General features: G+C 39.9%; 1 protein-coding gene across 1 annotated transcript in view; it reads left to right on the forward strand.

Annotated features, from left to right (window-relative positions):
- GUCY2F (guanylate cyclase 2F, retinal) overlaps positions 1–17,007 on the forward strand; it is an 81,132-nt gene that overhangs the window by 38,521 nt on the left and 25,604 nt on the right. Inside the window, 6 exon segments of the mRNA XM_016198670.2 lie at positions 1,431–1,517; positions 4,623–4,683; positions 4,686–4,793; positions 7,254–7,412; positions 12,690–12,839; positions 15,843–15,987. Coding sequence (XP_016054156.2) covers positions 1,431–1,517; positions 4,623–4,683; positions 4,686–4,793; positions 7,254–7,412; positions 12,690–12,839; positions 15,843–15,987 — 710 coding nt within the window.

Genomic DNA, 17,007 nt, shown 5'->3' on the forward strand with positions numbered 1-17,007 from the left:
TCCTCAGAAGACTAAAACTTCAAGCTCATCTCAGGCCCTCATGACTTCTATGATTAAGTAAGTATGGGGTGGAACCTGAGAATTGGCCTTTCTAACTAGTTCCCAGGTGACCATAATACAGTTGTACGGGAGTCACACTTGAAGAGCTGCTGGGCAAAAAGTCTGCCTTTAGTGCTTTGACTGCTCTGCTGCTGCCAGGCACCGATCCTGGACTACGTTTCTGAACTCTGTGGGCATTGAGTCTGGCTGGCATAGTTTTGTCCAGCTGCTAAAGGCCTCTAATAGCCATTTCCTACTTAAAGAGTTTTGAGCTCTTTGGCTAGAAGATGCACTCTAACACAAAGTGTGGGCAAGTAACTCAGATGCCTGCAGCTCTCATTATTAGCCTTCGCCTCTGGCAAGTCTCCAGATGCAGTACCACAGCTGGATATTTCTTAATAAGAGAATGGTTACACTCTCTTATTCTCAGAATTTGACTGCACAGAACTATCTGCTTTATTATCTCTACTTGATGACAAATTGGTGTAGCCTGAAATGAAATATCCAGGCTACAGGTAATAGATGTGAAAGCACTTTGAAGAGTAGCAAGCACTGTGCAAATGTAAGACATTATTATTATGGAGAAGAAGGAATCTATACTTGTATTGCTTTTTTAAACTTTGGATTGGACAGGAACTAAATAGGATTCAATGACTGATGAATCCTTCAGGCTATTCATATAGAAGAAAATTATCTATCAGGTACCAGTGTTAAAGTGAAGACAATAAAATAATTGTTGTTTTTGACTTGACAGCAACCTTAGAAATTGCTGTTTTGTACTTAAAAATTCAAAAATAGACTTCTGAAAGAGTCTAGGTTGCTCATAGTACTATGGAAATACATTTGTGCGTCCAAATAAAAAATGTTTAATCTATATTTAAGCCAATCAGTTTATGATTAAAGCATAAGAAGCCGCCAAAATGGCCTGTCTCACAAGAGAAAAATGGATCAAGGTAAATGCAGAAAACATTTGCTGTACTATGTCTCCTGCCACAGATGCCTCATAGCAGTGAGAACTGCAACCACCAACCATCACCATTAATCACAGGGAACCTGGTGCTATATCACTTAGCTATGAATAAGTGAAATGACCTAGCACTTTCTGCAGCTAGTTAAGGGAATTGTTATAGAGAGTGGTATCATTCCTTTCTGGGGTTCTGCATACTTTCAACTGTTCTTCTGTTTTTAGTTAATTGGAATTTTTAACTTCTCTGTATAACCTCATTTTTAGCTCAGAATACAGAATGCTCATGGGACAGAGGATTAGAGAGGAAGGACAAAGCCTGTTTGGGTTGATGGTCTAACTATAAATCTTTCATATGGAAGGGACATTTGCTCTATAGCTCTAAAGCAACTAAGTCTCATCACCATTCTCTATCTTTTCTTTTTAGGGTGGTTGGGTGTGGATGAGAAAGTTACCCTCTGGAGATTTGGAGATGTTAAGTCCATCAAATCAAGTGCAAGTGATGTTTGAAATGGTATGAGAAACCCTCTTTTATATACATTCACACTAAAACCAATCCTTTCTCTAAAATAACTACCATTTTCTATTTACATAAGAAAAAAGATTTCCCCAATCCTGCCAATTATGTTCAAAGAATCCTTGGATGGTTTATTTAAGGAAGCAGCCTGAAGATAAGGCAGGGGTGGTAATGATTCTTCCCAAATCATTTAGAATCTTAACTCCTCTTTGAACATAAAAGATTCGTGAAACTTAAATTATTGGGAGACAGGACACATTCAACTCTTGAACTTTTGATGGTAACCAGCTAGGGAGATATTATGGCAGAGGTGAAGGACATGTGTACCCAGCAAATGTTCAGATGACCATCTAGCTAATACAGGTGCTCCAAATATTCTCTGCTTCCTGAGGTTGTCCAGAATATGAATAGGATATAACTGCACACATAGAATCTTCTTTATTGGTTGTAGCTAAGGACATATGACTATAAAGATCTAGGGAAAATTTAGGCCTAAAAATTTTCCATGCTAAGGGTATTAATGTAAAGCTAGATGCTGTAACAAACACCTCAAAATATTTAATGTCTCAAACACAGCAGAAGTTTAATTTTCATCTGAAGAACAGTGTAAGTTAGGTTTTACTAGTTGGCTGGTGACTCTTCTAATATGGTGATTCAGGGGCCCAGGATATGACCACCTTATGACAATGCTATCTCCTAGGGCCTTGTCATCACCTGCATTCATCTATAGAAGCGGGAAAATAACATAAAAGTTGTATATTCACTTCTTAAAAATCTTAGACTAGAAATATCACTTATCACTTCCTCTTATAGTCTATTGCTAAGAATTCAGTTATATGGCTACACTTAGCTCCAAGGGAGGTTGGAAAATGTGGACTAGTTGTTTTCTCAATAAGAAAAATAAGTGGATTTGTGTTGAATTACTAGCAGGCTCTGACATAACCACTGTACTCTGTCTTCTTTTTTAAAAAAGATATCTTTATTGATTTCAGAAAGAAGAAGAGAGAGGGAGAGAGATAAAAACATCAATGATGAGTCATTGATCAGCTGCCTCCTGTACACCCCCCTCTGGGGATCAAGCCCACAACCAGGGGGTGTGCCCTGACCTGGAATTGAATCCCAATCTCCTGGATCATAGGTTGATGCTCAACTGCTGAGCCACACCGGCCAAGCTGTACTCTGTCTTCTAACAGAGGTTCAGAGCTCTGTAGTTTTGACTGCTTGGTCCATAAGAGCTGCTACAATGAAACCTTAGAAAAAACTGCCCACTTTACTATGTGTAACCTGATTTCCCATGTCCGCCTTAGCTGGTTTAGGCTGGACTGTGATTTTATTTTGCTTATCTCTGCATCTCTAGCATGAAGTCCAGTGTCTTGGACATTGGGGGCACATACTAAATGCTTCTCACATTAGTGAAAAAATTAATAGTTGTGAAGGGAAAATGTAATTAAAATTCTAAATGTTTCTTGAGAAACAAATTTTATAGACAATCTATTCTACGTTTTACTGTATTAACCTTCTTTAGTCCTCCTGGGTCACTGAGCTTCACTCCACAGAGTCCCCAAAGAATCAGTAAGAAAGCTCCAGCTCCAGCATTCACTTATATATATTGCTAAGAGATATCCCGCTCTGAAATTTTTCTCTTTGACCATTGCACCCTTTTTCAATCACTGCCTGTGATATTGTGATTTATAATAAGAAATATATATTTGGTCTTTGTCCCCATTTCTGGCACAGAACTCCTAAAACCCTTGAAATTTCCTAAGGGATGGGAATGATAAAGGCACTTTTTGTTATGTTAATGAGATGACTATAGGAAAGCACCAGAGGATGAGAGCTGGTTGCCCGGAGAACCAACCATGTGATTAGAGGGTTGGAAATTTCAGTCCCACCACCCTGACCATGGGGGAGGGGAGTAAGCCTGGAGGTTGAATCAGTCACCTATTGCCAATGATTTAATCAATCAACCCTATGTAATGAAACCTCCATAAAAACCCAAAAACACAAAGTTTGGAGAACTTCCAGGTTGGTGAACACATGGAGATTTGGAGAGACTGGCTTGGAAAGGGCATGGCAGCTCTGTGCCCTTTCCACCTATCTTACACTATGCATCTCTTTTATATGGCTATTCCTGAGTCATATCATGTTATAATAAACTGATACTCTGGTAAGTAAAATGTTTCTATGAGTTCTGTGAGCTGCTCTAGCAAATTAATCAAACCCAAAGAGGGGTTCATTAAACCTCTAATCTATAACTGGTTGGTTGGAAACCCACGTAACTTGGACTTATAATTCGTGTCTCAAGTGGGTTGGAGTAATCTTGTAGGATTGAACCCTTTACCTGTGGGATCTGACTCTATCTCCAGGTAAATAGTGCCAGAATCAACTTGAATTATTAGACACCCAGCTGCTAGGTTGTATGGCAAACCGCTCCTCTCCCCGCCTCATATACAAAGTGGAATTGGTGGCTAGAATCCTTATTGCCATAACAAAATAGCACAAATGTAGTAGCTTAAAACAACAGCCATTTATTATCTTAAAGTTCAGTATATCAGAAGTCTAAGTGGGCTCAGCTGAGTCTTCCACTTAAGCATCACACAAGGCTGAAGTCAAGGTGTCAGTCATGCTGGGCCCTTATCTGGAGTTTCTGGGGGAAAACCACTTCTAGACTCATTCAGGTTGTTAGCAGAATTTAGTTCCATGCCGTTGTTGGACTGAGATCTCCACTTCCTTGATGGCTGTCAGCTGAGAGCCATTTCCAGCTTCTAAAGGCTAACCACATTCCGGGGTTTGTAGTCTCATTCCTCACTCTTCAAGCCAAGAATAGAGAGCACTGAGTCTCTTTGAGTCTCTAAATTCCTCTCATCCCTTCTCTTCTGATTTAAAGAGCTCATGTGGTTAGATTAGATCCACCCCTATACTCTCCCTTGTGACACATAACACAATTACAGTAGTAACACTAGGGTTTGGAGATCATCAGGCCAAAATTCTGCTTACAACAACCAGCAATCATAAGAAGGGTGAAGAAGGGTATGTGCCCTTAATCCTGGTCCCCAGTTGAGACAGGACAGCTTTGACTCTCTTCTGTCCCTCTATTTCCAGATAAAGGACCTGAGTCATGAGAATATTAACCCTTTGTTGGGCTTCTATGATTTGGAGATGTTTCCATTGTGACAGAATTCTGTTCCTGAAGAAGTCTAGAAGACATACTGATGAATGAAGATGTGAAACTAGACTAGATGTTTAAATCATCACTCCTGCTGGATCTCATTAAGCTTAATGGAAAGACTGAGGAAATCTTGAATTTTCCCTGTAGATTAGAGCTTAAATATTTTCAGATGTTTTGTTTTCCTTGGATCCTTGTGATGATCTCACTTCTCTACCTTCCTTTGTAGGGCCTTCCCCCCACCCGATCTCATAGTCTCTTTGTCCATATCTGTTATAAGGTATTAATATAAAAATATTTTACTTGCCTTGCCCCTCACCCAAATTTGAGGGCCAGATTTGTTTTTACTTCCTGTTCGCATTGAGCACTCTTCACCTTCAGCAGTCCTTTCTTCCATCCCACTTCTCTGCTTTCTGGATGTGGGAAAGTACTCATTTCCAGATTCTTTAGTGGTGCTTAGTTCCATCTCCTGGCTTTCACCTTCTAACAGGTGGTTCAGCCTAGAACTAAGTGATGGGTTTTTGCATATCATAGGTATAGATATGGAACTCAGCATGACCAGAAAACCAAAAGACCATTGGGTCTATCAGGCAGCACACTCATTCTCTGAGGCAAGGATCATTGACAGCCAAGAGGGTTCATGGTTAGGCATATGGATGGGCTTCTTCACAGTAGTCCATGAACTTTCTGGAATAATATGCAAATTCTATGTGCATTTTTATGAGGCTGGTCTGGATAATCAATAACTTGTTGAGCTTCTTGCATATCCATCATAGTTTTGACCTTTGTATTATGACCTAACCTTTTTCAAGCTAGCTTTATAGACATTATCTAATTCCAATTCTCCATAAAATAAGTGTGATTAACCTTCTTTTACAGAGGCTCACAGAAGCTAAATGAGGTATACTTTGTTATGTAGTATCTGCCACATATAGTAGGTGCTCAATAAATACAGGGGTGGGCAAAAGTAGGTTTACATTTGTGTGTACTGAAACACAGAGTATAGCTAGTAGACTACAAGACTGTGTAAAAAATGAAAGCCGGCAATTGGAACACTTATGAGATTGTACCTAAGTGCACTGTGCCATTGTGACATTCTTTTGAGTTAATAAAGCTATTGTAATAATCATAAACTGCATGTGATTTTTTTATATGAACAACTGTAGACTTATTTTTGCCCACACCTGTATTTATCAGCCAACTATTAAGTGGCAGGGTTGATAACAGAATCCAAATTTCCTAATTCCTATTTTAGTACTTTTCCCACTTACCTTGTAAGCAAGGTCCTGTGATTTAAGGGAGAAACCTATAAATTACAGTACTGTCAGGCCCATGATGAGTGAAACACAAGCACTAGACAACCTGGAGAAAATCTTACCCACTACAGACTCTGCTAGGAGATACTGGGGACTGCAGACTTTTTTGAGGACATAAGATATAAATCATACAAATACAAACAGGGTGTCAGGCTACAAAATAGAGCCAGATACTTAAAAAGGCTAGGTATAAACAGTTCTGAAATGATTACACTAGATTATGGATACATTTATATGTGAAAGATTAAATATATCTGAAAGAGTTCTGGTAGATCACATTTGAGTGTCATATAAAGCTGCCAAGCAAGCTGCAGAGATCAGGAGTATTCAGCTTTCTTCTTTTTTATTGCCTATTTTAAATTACAAAAATAATGTATTAGATTAAATTTAAAAATCAAATGATATAAAAATGCTGACATTTACTCATTCTTTTTCATATTCTCCTCCACAGTTAGCCATTGCTAACAATTTGGTGATTAGCCTTGTAATTAATTTCATGTGTATTGGCATACATTATAGATTTTGTTTGTTTTTTAAAACTATATACTGTCATATAGTTCTGCAACTTACTATTTTTTTACTTACTCTATGACTTACAGATGTTTCTTTGTTGATACATATACATCTAACTGATTATTTTTAATTTTTACATTTTGTAGTTTGGATATACCACAATTTGAACAGTCCCTTCTTGATAGGTATTTATTGTATTTCCAATTATGTGATATTATAAAACAGAGCTGCAATGAAAATTCTTGTATATGTCTTCTCGTACAAATGAGTAAGCATTTCTTTGGAGGAGAAGTAGAATCTGTAGGTCACAGGGCATGCATACTTTCAGTCTTCATAGCTATTGCCAATTTGCCCACCCAAAAGGCTGTACCAATTTCCATTCCTTCCAATAGTGGATGCGAGTTGGACTAGACCTTTGGGGGGATCAGAATCTTCAAATTCTTGGCAATTATATATGTATGAATCCATCCTGTGTTTGAAATGGTAGTAAATCTTCCAATAACACACAATTCTTTGTACACTCAAGATATGATTCTTTATCAAAGCATACAATTTTAGAGTTAAAAGGGGCCTGGAAACAATTCTCATTGTCAAAGTTTGCTTTGCCTAGGTATAAGAAAAAAACAAAGGCTGAATTCTGGATCATAATAAATCATGCCATAACAATCTCAGAAAGTGGCTCTAAAAGCAGAAAATATTTAAATAAATTGCTAGATAAATCCTGTTTGTATCATCTTCAGGGCATGAAGTACTTACACCACAGAGAGTTTACTCATGGGAGCCTGAAATCTCTGAACTTTGTGGTAGATGGACATTTTGTACTAAAAGTGACAGATTATGGCTTTAATGACATCTTGGAAATGCTAAGACTCTCCCAAGAGAAACCTTTTGCTGAAGGTAAGCAATGTATTTCACCTTTCTGATGCACACAAGGTAACTCAAAAGTTCACATGAGAATATGTACTGAATTAAAGCCCCAGACTGATTCAACTTCCCACTTTTGTTGAAAATTCAGCCTCATTTCCAAGCCAAAGGAGTTGAATGAATTCTTCAGGCTGTAATCTCAGCACAGACTAACCTTCAGGACAAAGCCTGTGCAATAATGTTGAGTTCCTGCTGTGGCAGGATTAGGCTGTATTGTTTGGAGACCCCAGGAATCCCTGGAGGAACTTACTGAGCACTGGGCACACCGTAGGTGCTCAATAAATACTTGTCAGATTGAATGGGAGGTAATTTGGTAGCTAGACTCCCACAAAGCACATTCTGAAATGGGATGTCACTAAAGCCTACCCTCACTGTCTTTGTTAGAGAGATAGAAACAAGTAGGGGGCCCCAGCAAGTTAATGCTCTATGGGTTGTGTGGGATGACTTCAGACAGAACTATAGCATTCTAGTAAATAAGTAAGCATGCCATTAAGATCGATTTTGTGTTTTTGTTTTCTGTTTAGTGCACTAGTGGCAGCACCAAACAATGTCTATAGGTATCATCACAGATTAAATAAGAGAAGTCTGATGGGGAATGGGAATCGGTGAGTGAGAATTAGGAGGAAATGAACTGATGGAAGAGAGGGAGGAAGAAAGAACAAGAAAGAGGAAGAGTAAGAAGGAGAAACAATGAATAAGGTAAAATACATATAGGAAACAGGCATTACAAGTTTTAACCAGTATTGCAAGGACAAAGAAGAGAGTGACACAGAAAACAGAAAAACACAAACCAAAAAGACAAGAGAGGTGCAAAATTACAACATATACTCATATTATTAAAAGGATCTTTGGCATTATAAATGGTAAAACTGATGACTTTACTACATAGAAAAAAATGAAGAATTAAAGACAGAGGGACACATGCACAGATAGAGACAGACAGCCTGGTGGTCATCAGTGGTATTATCTTCGTGCTTTACAAAACTTGTGAGATATTAAACTTTAGGGAGTCATCTAGTCCAACTCTCCCATTTAACAGATAAGATAACTGAGGCTTAATATTTTCTGAAATCATGCAGCTACTTAGCAACATTTCCAGGAATTCAGTTCTGGTCTTCTGCAGACTAGCCCTTTCATCCAGCTAAATTTAAACATATACCTATTTCCTCTTTCTCTACCTGTCCATGCTTTGGAGGATGAAGCTCCTGGTAATCACAATAAAAATTTTGTGATTCATTCCCCCCCCCCCCCTTGACCTGTTCTTATTGCAGACTTAGTCCAGTGGTTATTATTTGGCTGATTCCAATTTGAAAGATTGGAGTAGTTTCCTGGTCCTAGCACTAGCATGTTGGGACAGTAGCTGCAGAGTGGCAAGTGCTTAGCTTCCTGTCAAAATTAGTTATCCACAAAAGATAAAACACAATACCCAGCTTCCCAGAGTGCAATTTAATTCGTAGGTTGGCAACTTTCAAACTTAAGAAACTCTGATCTCAGAGTGAGGAAAGGATAGCTGCAGACATGTGTGTGTGTGTGTGTGTGTGTGTGTGTATTGTGTCTGTCTTTTTCTCTGCCTCTCTGTCTTACTGCTTCATTTCACTCTCCAAATTGCAATGGCAGTGTGGATGCTCAGTCCATTCTTCATCCACTGCAGCCAGGAGTTTTCTAAACTGCAAATCTGATCATGTTACTGTTGTGCCAAAATTCAATGAATGGCTTCCCGTGGCTCTTAGGATAAAATTCAAATTCTTTTGCATGGCCTACAAGCCCTGCATGGTCTGGGCCTTGCAAACCTCCCTCCATCTCTGTGCTCCAGCAGTGCTGAACTCCTTCCAGTTGTTTATTTACACCAAGTACTCTCTTACTTCCAGACCTTCACACATCCTGTGCCCATTGCTTGGGACAGTCTTCCCTTCCCACTCTTTTATAGGCTTATTTGATCCTGGCTAAATTCTACTCTTTCTTTAGGGCTCAACATAAATACCACTTATTCAAGAGGCTCTCCATGATCCCTTATGCTGGGCTAAGTTCCCTTAATGATCGGTTAAGGCTTTGAACTTTGTTGTAATACCACGTTTTTTTGGCATTATGTGTTTAATTAGCTGTCCTCTTTCTCTATTCAAACTATAAGCTCTGTGAAGGCAAGAAACATGTTTGCTTCCCTCAGCACCTTTCTTGACATGACAGAAAAAATGTTTGCAGCATCAACGAATGGATGAAATAAAATAAAATAACTTGCTGTTCCCTGCCTTAGATGACAGGGCTAATACAATCGTATAATTGAAATACTTTCAACAATAAAGATAAATTAAAACAGAAAAGCTCTTGGAAATCATCTGGCTCACCTTCTATTTTATAGTTGGGGAAACTAAGGTTCAGAAAGATGAGCTAATTAGTGACCAAGCTGAGATTTTAAACCTAGGTGTCTTTATTTCCAGCTCTTTTTTCTCTTGTACTGTACCACACTGAGTATTGAAAGGTGATTTTATCACCATAGCAAGGCTCAGAGTTAGTACTGCCTCCAGCAGATTAAAAACAACAACAACAAAAAATAAGCTAAGGTAATTTTTCTAGTTTTCCTGAGAGTTTCAGTATGGTATGTAGTGGCTCTTACTTGGCTCTGGAGTAGGGATGGGGAAATGAGAGTGGGTTGTAAGTGTATTCATTACTGTCTATTCTCAATTATATAAGTATAATACAGATATAGCCTCATTTTAGCCATTAACAACATACACGTAAGTGCTCTCTGAAAATACTATTTGGTAATGATTGTATTTAATAACCCAGCTTTTACCAGAGAGTTTTGTCCCCTTTTCCCTTCTTGTGCTTTTAAATTTGCACAGAGAGAGGATGCCAGGAAGAAGCAGTCACATACCATTTTCCCTGCCCCAAATATTCCTCCTGCCCTCCCCCCAAAACCATATGCCTGAAATTTCACAGTCAGAAATGTACTCTTTGACAAAATATCATTTAATCTTTTCAGTTTTATTTGTAAATATCAGTCCACTTAGACAAGGAGACGTAAGGGTAAAATCACTATAGAGAGTGTATCAGGGACTTTCATGGGGGTGGGTAGGGGGGAACAAAGGTTGGGGACACCTAAAAGACAAAAAGAAAAGATGAGTATAAGATTGAGGGTAAGCTAGAATTCTTTATTCCACCATTTTGATCAGGATTGGTTTAAAATCAGAATTTCCAGGGCGACTTTCTCTTTTCTGGGTTTCACTAACAAACCAAAATAATCTCAGACCTTTCACCCTCCTTCCTGCTTCATAGAAGCTTGTCCCTTGGACTCCCTTCTCAATACTCCAAATTTAACAAGATGAAAAGTAAGCCATTACTTCCTCCCCACCCCACCCTCAGCAGACATTCTTTCAGCCTCTCTGTCTGGCCATCAACCCGTTATTTACTACAACTTTCTCCCCTTCTCAGAGCACATTGAGCCTATCCCCAGCCCTATCACTTCCTTCTCCATTGTAGCCTTCCCCATGTATCTGGTTTCCGTCCTGCTGCTGCCACCCTCACCCACATTAAGGCCCCTTTTACCATGCCTCTGGCTCTTCCTGTAATAGCTTCCTAGCTGGTCTCCCTGACTTTAGTCTCTCTTGTTCTTCAATCCAGCTTGTGAAGTTTGCCATATTCATCTTCCTGAACAAGGTTTTCATCAAATCCCTCTCCAACTCCTGCACCCATACTGCCTTTTGTATTTTCTCCAAATGCCTTCATTTGGCTCTTAGGGACTCTCACCTTCTGCCCTCATTTTTCTAGCTACCCTCTCTCCCCCACTTCATCAACCTCATTTCTCATTTCTCATTATTTCTTAACAGAGCTGTTCTCTTCAGCCAAGCTAATCTGCTTACCACCACCCCCATCTGCAATTTGCTCCTTTCTACCTCTTATTCTTTTGTATGTACTGTTCTTTCTCCTTGAAAAGCCTTTACCCTCTCAGCTTTAGGAAACTGCATCCTCAACCTTCTTAACAAGCTCCTTAAGATTTAACTTTTCCAGGAAGCCTTTCTGGATTAAGTTGATCAGCTTAGTTTTTTTTTGTCTGAACCTTATGAAATTGTCAATATTTAACCATTTTGACCCATACAAACAGCAATTTCATATGGTTCAATGTAAAACACTCCCTCCAACTTTTGACTATTCAATTTATATTATTAATATGTATTTATTTATGTATTGCCCTCCCCCAAAATTTCCTAGTCTCTGACTGCTGTAACACTGAAAGCAGAAATAACATATTTTTTACCTTGATGGAGCCTGAAATGGTGCAGAGCACACCACTGGTGGTCAAATTTGGCTTTTAATAGATTCATTTTCCTGCACTATATAGTGGGCCTCATCACTATCTCTCTTGTATTGCAGTTAGGGGTACACATGTCTATTTTTAAAAATATATCTTTATTGATTTCAGAGAGAGGAAAGGAGAGAGATATAGAAACATCAATGATGAGAGAGTCATTGATTGGCTGCCTCCTGCACAGCCCCTGGCTGGGAATGGAGCCTGCAACCCAGGCATGTGCCCTGATTGGGAATTGAACCCCAATAGCCTGGATCCTAGGTCGATGTTCAACAGCTGAGACATCGGGCTGGGTCACACATCTATCTTACTGATCTGTGAACTCTGCAAGGGCAAAATCAAGGCCTAATTTATCTCTGGTACATCACCTATACCAAGCACCCTGCCTGATACATAGTAGAGCCTCAATAAATATTTGCAGAACTGAGTTGAAGGATTTGCTGCACCTTTTTGCTCTTCAAAGAACAGAGGAGTCCTGGGGACCCTCTAATCTTTTTAGTGAAGACTTGGAGAAACCAACCTATGAATCCCTGAGCTCCAGCACAATCAAATTACTAGACACATATAGATCTTATCAAACAGCAAATCCATGGCAACCAGTCTGACAGTGAACTCGCCTTTCCCTGGAAGGCTGCCAACTGCTACTGGCCAGCTCAAGAGAGCAAGCAAGCAAGTACTAGATAGTTTTTCTACTTTGAGCTTCTCTGCCCTTCCTCACATCTGTTGTGTCTGGCCTGCATGATCATGGGGTGGGGAAAGGAGTATGCTTTTTATGTGTGTAATTCCTTAGGTTCATAGATTCAGATCCTAGGAAGGCACTAGCATGCTGGTTTATCTAATACTAATATAAAGCAGTCAATGAAATAGCACCCTTGGAGGCTTTGAGGGCATTGCACAAGCTGTCAGTTAATCTTCCCTGCATTCATTACACAATGCTTTCTTTTCAGAGTTACTATGGATGACCCCTGAACTGCTGAGAGCCCCCCAGGGCAGCAGGTTAGGTCCTTTTGCAGGAGATGTCTATAGCTTTGCCATCATCATGCAAGAAGTGATGGTCTGGGGAACCCTATTCTGCATGATGGATCTGCCTGCTGGAGGTGAGAGAAGGGCACCAGGGGCTCAGCATGACCCAGATTATCAAGCCAACCTAGGCTGTTGTAATTTGCCAGAAGAGTGAACACAGCTATGCTTTTGTGCTAACTGCCTGCCAGTCTGCAAGCAGCCCATGTTGTGTGCAGGTAGGACTTGGGGACAAGCAGCTTTAGGTATTTGGTAGAAATTCCTCCAACCAAGAAGCTGATCCTTTTCCAAACTGACATAAGCCAAGGGCCTACAGGACCTGTATCAGTCCTTTATTTTAGAAGCCCCCTATACTCTTCTGAGACACTCCCTGCCAGGTTTTTAAGTATCTCTCATGATGCTCCTGGATGGCAAGTTCCTCCTATGCATTCCCTGTGACATACCACAAACTTTCATCTTCATCTCCCATTGGCCATCAGCCAAATGAATGATAAAAACAGTGGGCAAAAGTTTGAGGGGAAGAGGATATTTGCATATTCTAAAAGTATCAACTCACTAGATACTAATTACAAGTGGGAAAATATTAACTTTAGTAGTGAAAGATCCTGCAGACGCCACCTTAGCTTAGACATCGGTATCATGTAACCCTGACATGTTGCATTCAGAAGGGCAAAACACCACCTCTGGGGTATTCTTGTCAAAAATGTATAGCCTCAATATAACTATAGGAAAATACCAGACCTACTCCAATTGAAAGGCATTCTGCAAGATAACTGGCCAATACTTATCAAAAGTATCAAAGTCATAAAAGACAGGGAAAGAATGAGGAACTGTCACAGATTGGAGGAGACTGAGAAACAACAATTAAATCCAATATGGGATCTTGATTTGGAATGTTGACAGAAAAAGAATATTAGGGGGAAACTGATGAAACTAAACACAAAAAGACTCTAGATTAGTAATAGTATTGTACCAATATTCATTTCCTTTGTACTATGGTGTATAAGTTGCTAACATTAGGGGAAGCTGAGTGAAGGGTATATAGGCAATTTTACTATTTTTACAACTTTTCTGGAAGTCTAAATTTATTTCAAAATAAAGGATTTAAAAAATGCAAACAAACAAAACAAAACCCCCCAAATACTTAGCTATTCTTTGCCCCACTCAGAGTCCCATATAATTCCTCTACTCAAAGCTCCCCAACTGTTCCCCATCATTTGTTAAATGAAGCACATGTTTCTCACATAACATACAATGTTCTTCACAATCTGACTCCTAACCACCTCTCTAGGCCTGTCTTCTGTGACTCCCCACACTCCTCCTAAACTCCATGACTGGCAGTGCCCTGAAAGCCTTGTGGCCTCTCCCATCTCTGTGTCTTCACACAGGCTGTTCATAGCACCTGGAATGACCTCACCTTCCCCCCACCTTGCCTCATCTAAATTGTGTCACCCGCTCTTGTAAGCCTTCTCTGACCTCTTCAGTGTGAGTCAAGTACCCCCTCTGTGTTTACCTGTGTGTTTGTCTGCTAGAGCACTTATATTGTTGGTCATTGTTTATTTCTTTAATTGGACTGTGAGCTCCTCAAGGGTGTGAGTCATGTTTGACCTAAGTAGAGAGGTGACCCATTCAACTTGATGGTCTTCTGGGAAAGGAACAAGGACTTCCTGTGCTAGAGAGTGGATGGGGCAGTTGTGTCCCAAGGGCTTGATTCACATTAACTCTATTGCACTGAGACAGTAGGGTGCTGTGTTGGAAAAACTATTACTGGTATAAGCAAACCTGGGTTATAAGAGCAGAAGGTGTGATGTCACAGGGAACTAAGAAGTCAGAAGCAACAGCTAAAATTCTTTCATGGGGCAAGGGACATTTATTACAGTCTGAAGCAACACTGTTGTCTTGTTATAGCCAATGGGAAGGGCACACTGGTGGGGCAAGCAAGGTTTGGTTCATGATGAGGATGTTAGGGTTGGTGTTGTGGACAGGGGACTAAGAATAAGAAATGAGCTGAGATAAGAATAAGAAATGAGAAATGAGATAGGGCTTGGATTTTATCTTGTGGGTTATAAGAAGTCAAGAATGGGTTTTAGGCAAGAAAGTGACATGACTAAATTCATGTTTTAGGAATGGTTTGGAGAAGATTAGGCTGGAAGCAGAGACCAATTTGAGAATAACGCAGGTTGCTGGAGAATATTGAAGGCTAACCATTTTTTCCTACTTCTAGGGAGTTTTCTCCCTTTGTAAAAATATCACTCTGACTGATCTAGACCTCTGGTCACTAATGGCTGTTGTTCCTGAATTGGGAGTTTAAAACCCCCAGTTGAGGTCTGAGACATTTGCAAGAAGGACAATGGGGTAGACTGAGATTACCTGGGATCAAATTTGAATCCATGTGGCTTTGAGTAGTTACTTATTCTCTCTGTGCCTCAGTTTTCCCCTTTGAGAAATAAAGAGTTCCTACCTCATCTGTCTGTAATGAGAACCAAGTGAAACAATGCATGCAAAGTGCTCATTCAGGCCATAATCTGATAAATGTTCCACCAAAGGTGGACCTCAAGGACAGTCAGCCAGGAAGATACCAATGAGGTCCTGAACTATCTACTAGATTTCTTAATTCCCTTTCTCTAGGAGCCAAGCAGGGCCTATAGCTTGGACCTGAGTTGGGCTTGGGCCTTCAGGGGGTGGGATGGTAATTGTGTCTAGTGTGGGGATTGGAAGACTTAGATGATTTGGGGATGAGTGAAAGGAGTCAGATCATTGGAGTTGTAGTTTTATAATTGACATCAGATAGGGCTCATCTAAAACCAAGCAGAAGCAGAATAAAGCTGCGCCTAAATGATACCAGTAGCTCAATTGATTAATTTTTTACCCTGTCCTCAATTGACTGATGTAATTTTTGCTCAGATACAATTTATATTCATGTCACTTAAGCAGAAAGCAAGGAGATGGGCTTTCTGTGATTTCTCCTGGCCAACACCATTCTTAGCTAAAACTCACTTTTTTTCCTTTTTTTTTTTTTTGCTAAATCTTCATTGCTTTTCCCATGATTTGTACACCTTTCTCTTCTTTCTTCTGGACAGAAATCATAGACACACTTAAGAAGCCTCATCCTGTGTACAGACCATTGGTTCCTCCTGAGCACACCCCTCCAGAGTGTCTCCAACTGCTGAAGAAGTGCTGGGCTGAGGCTGCAGAACAACAGCCAACTTTTGATAAAATATTTACCAGGTAAGGACTATGTGAATCTTAGCATTGCCCAGCAGCCATCCTAAACCCAGCCTACCCCATACTAACTCCTTGGGTTCTTGTCATGTGTGGGAGGAACCTCTAGCAGGAGAAAAAGGCACTCCTTTGGGTGAAGAAGCATGAAGGTGACTACTTGGAGGCCTTTGATGCTGGAACATCCCAGCATATCCTCTAAGAGCACAGGCATTATTTTTTTGTGCTCTTCTGTATCTGAACCTCTGTGCCAGACCATCTATAATCTGACCTAACCAACCTTTCAATGTTGGAATTGAACCATGAGGCATTTGCAAAGCACTAGTATTGAGACTGTTACAAGCTCATTATCATGGAATAGATAGGGATCTTCATACAGACATGATTGTTTTGAAGATCACAGAGAACTCTGATGAGTATACTATTTAAGCAATGCTGGGTTGTTTTTGGAGGTCAAGAAAGGGTGTTCAAGATGGAAGAAAGTGGAAATAAAGCAGGAGATTCCTTATGTTCCTAGGGATTGACTTGAGGTAATAGAGTACCTGAAAAGTGATAAACTCTTTCTTTAAAATATAGAATTTTTAAAAAGGCTGATTATTTCTTTAGAGTGGGAAACTAAAAGAGAGAAATGAGAAAAAGACAGAGTCCTACTAAGAGATCTAGGATATGGTTTCTATGTTGGAGCAGGCAGTTTAGGGCTTTGTTGAAACTATAGGATACTGAAACTCGGGGTACTCTCTGTGAGTGCTGTGTTAGCTTTGGTGAAGAGGCTTTTGAGCTTGACTGGAGTTCAGTACTGAGATACTTTGTGAGTAGCAGATATCTGAGGTGGGATAAAAAAGAGTTGGATTGAAAGCATTAGGGGACCTGAATATGAAGTCATCCGTGTCCCCAGCTAACAATGCCTCCATTAGCTTGGCTACATTTCTTGAGGACACTCAAACAGGTGTTCAATAGTATGTAAAGGACAAAAGACCACGAAGGTCAAATTTCTAAAAATTCCCCATGAGGCAAGAGAAAAACATT

This window comes from Miniopterus natalensis, chromosome X (genome assembly GCF_054644295.1).
Source record: "Miniopterus natalensis isolate mMinNat1 chromosome X, mMinNat1.hap1, whole genome shotgun sequence".
NCBI lineage: Eukaryota > Metazoa > Chordata > Mammalia > Chiroptera > Miniopteridae > Miniopterus > Miniopterus natalensis.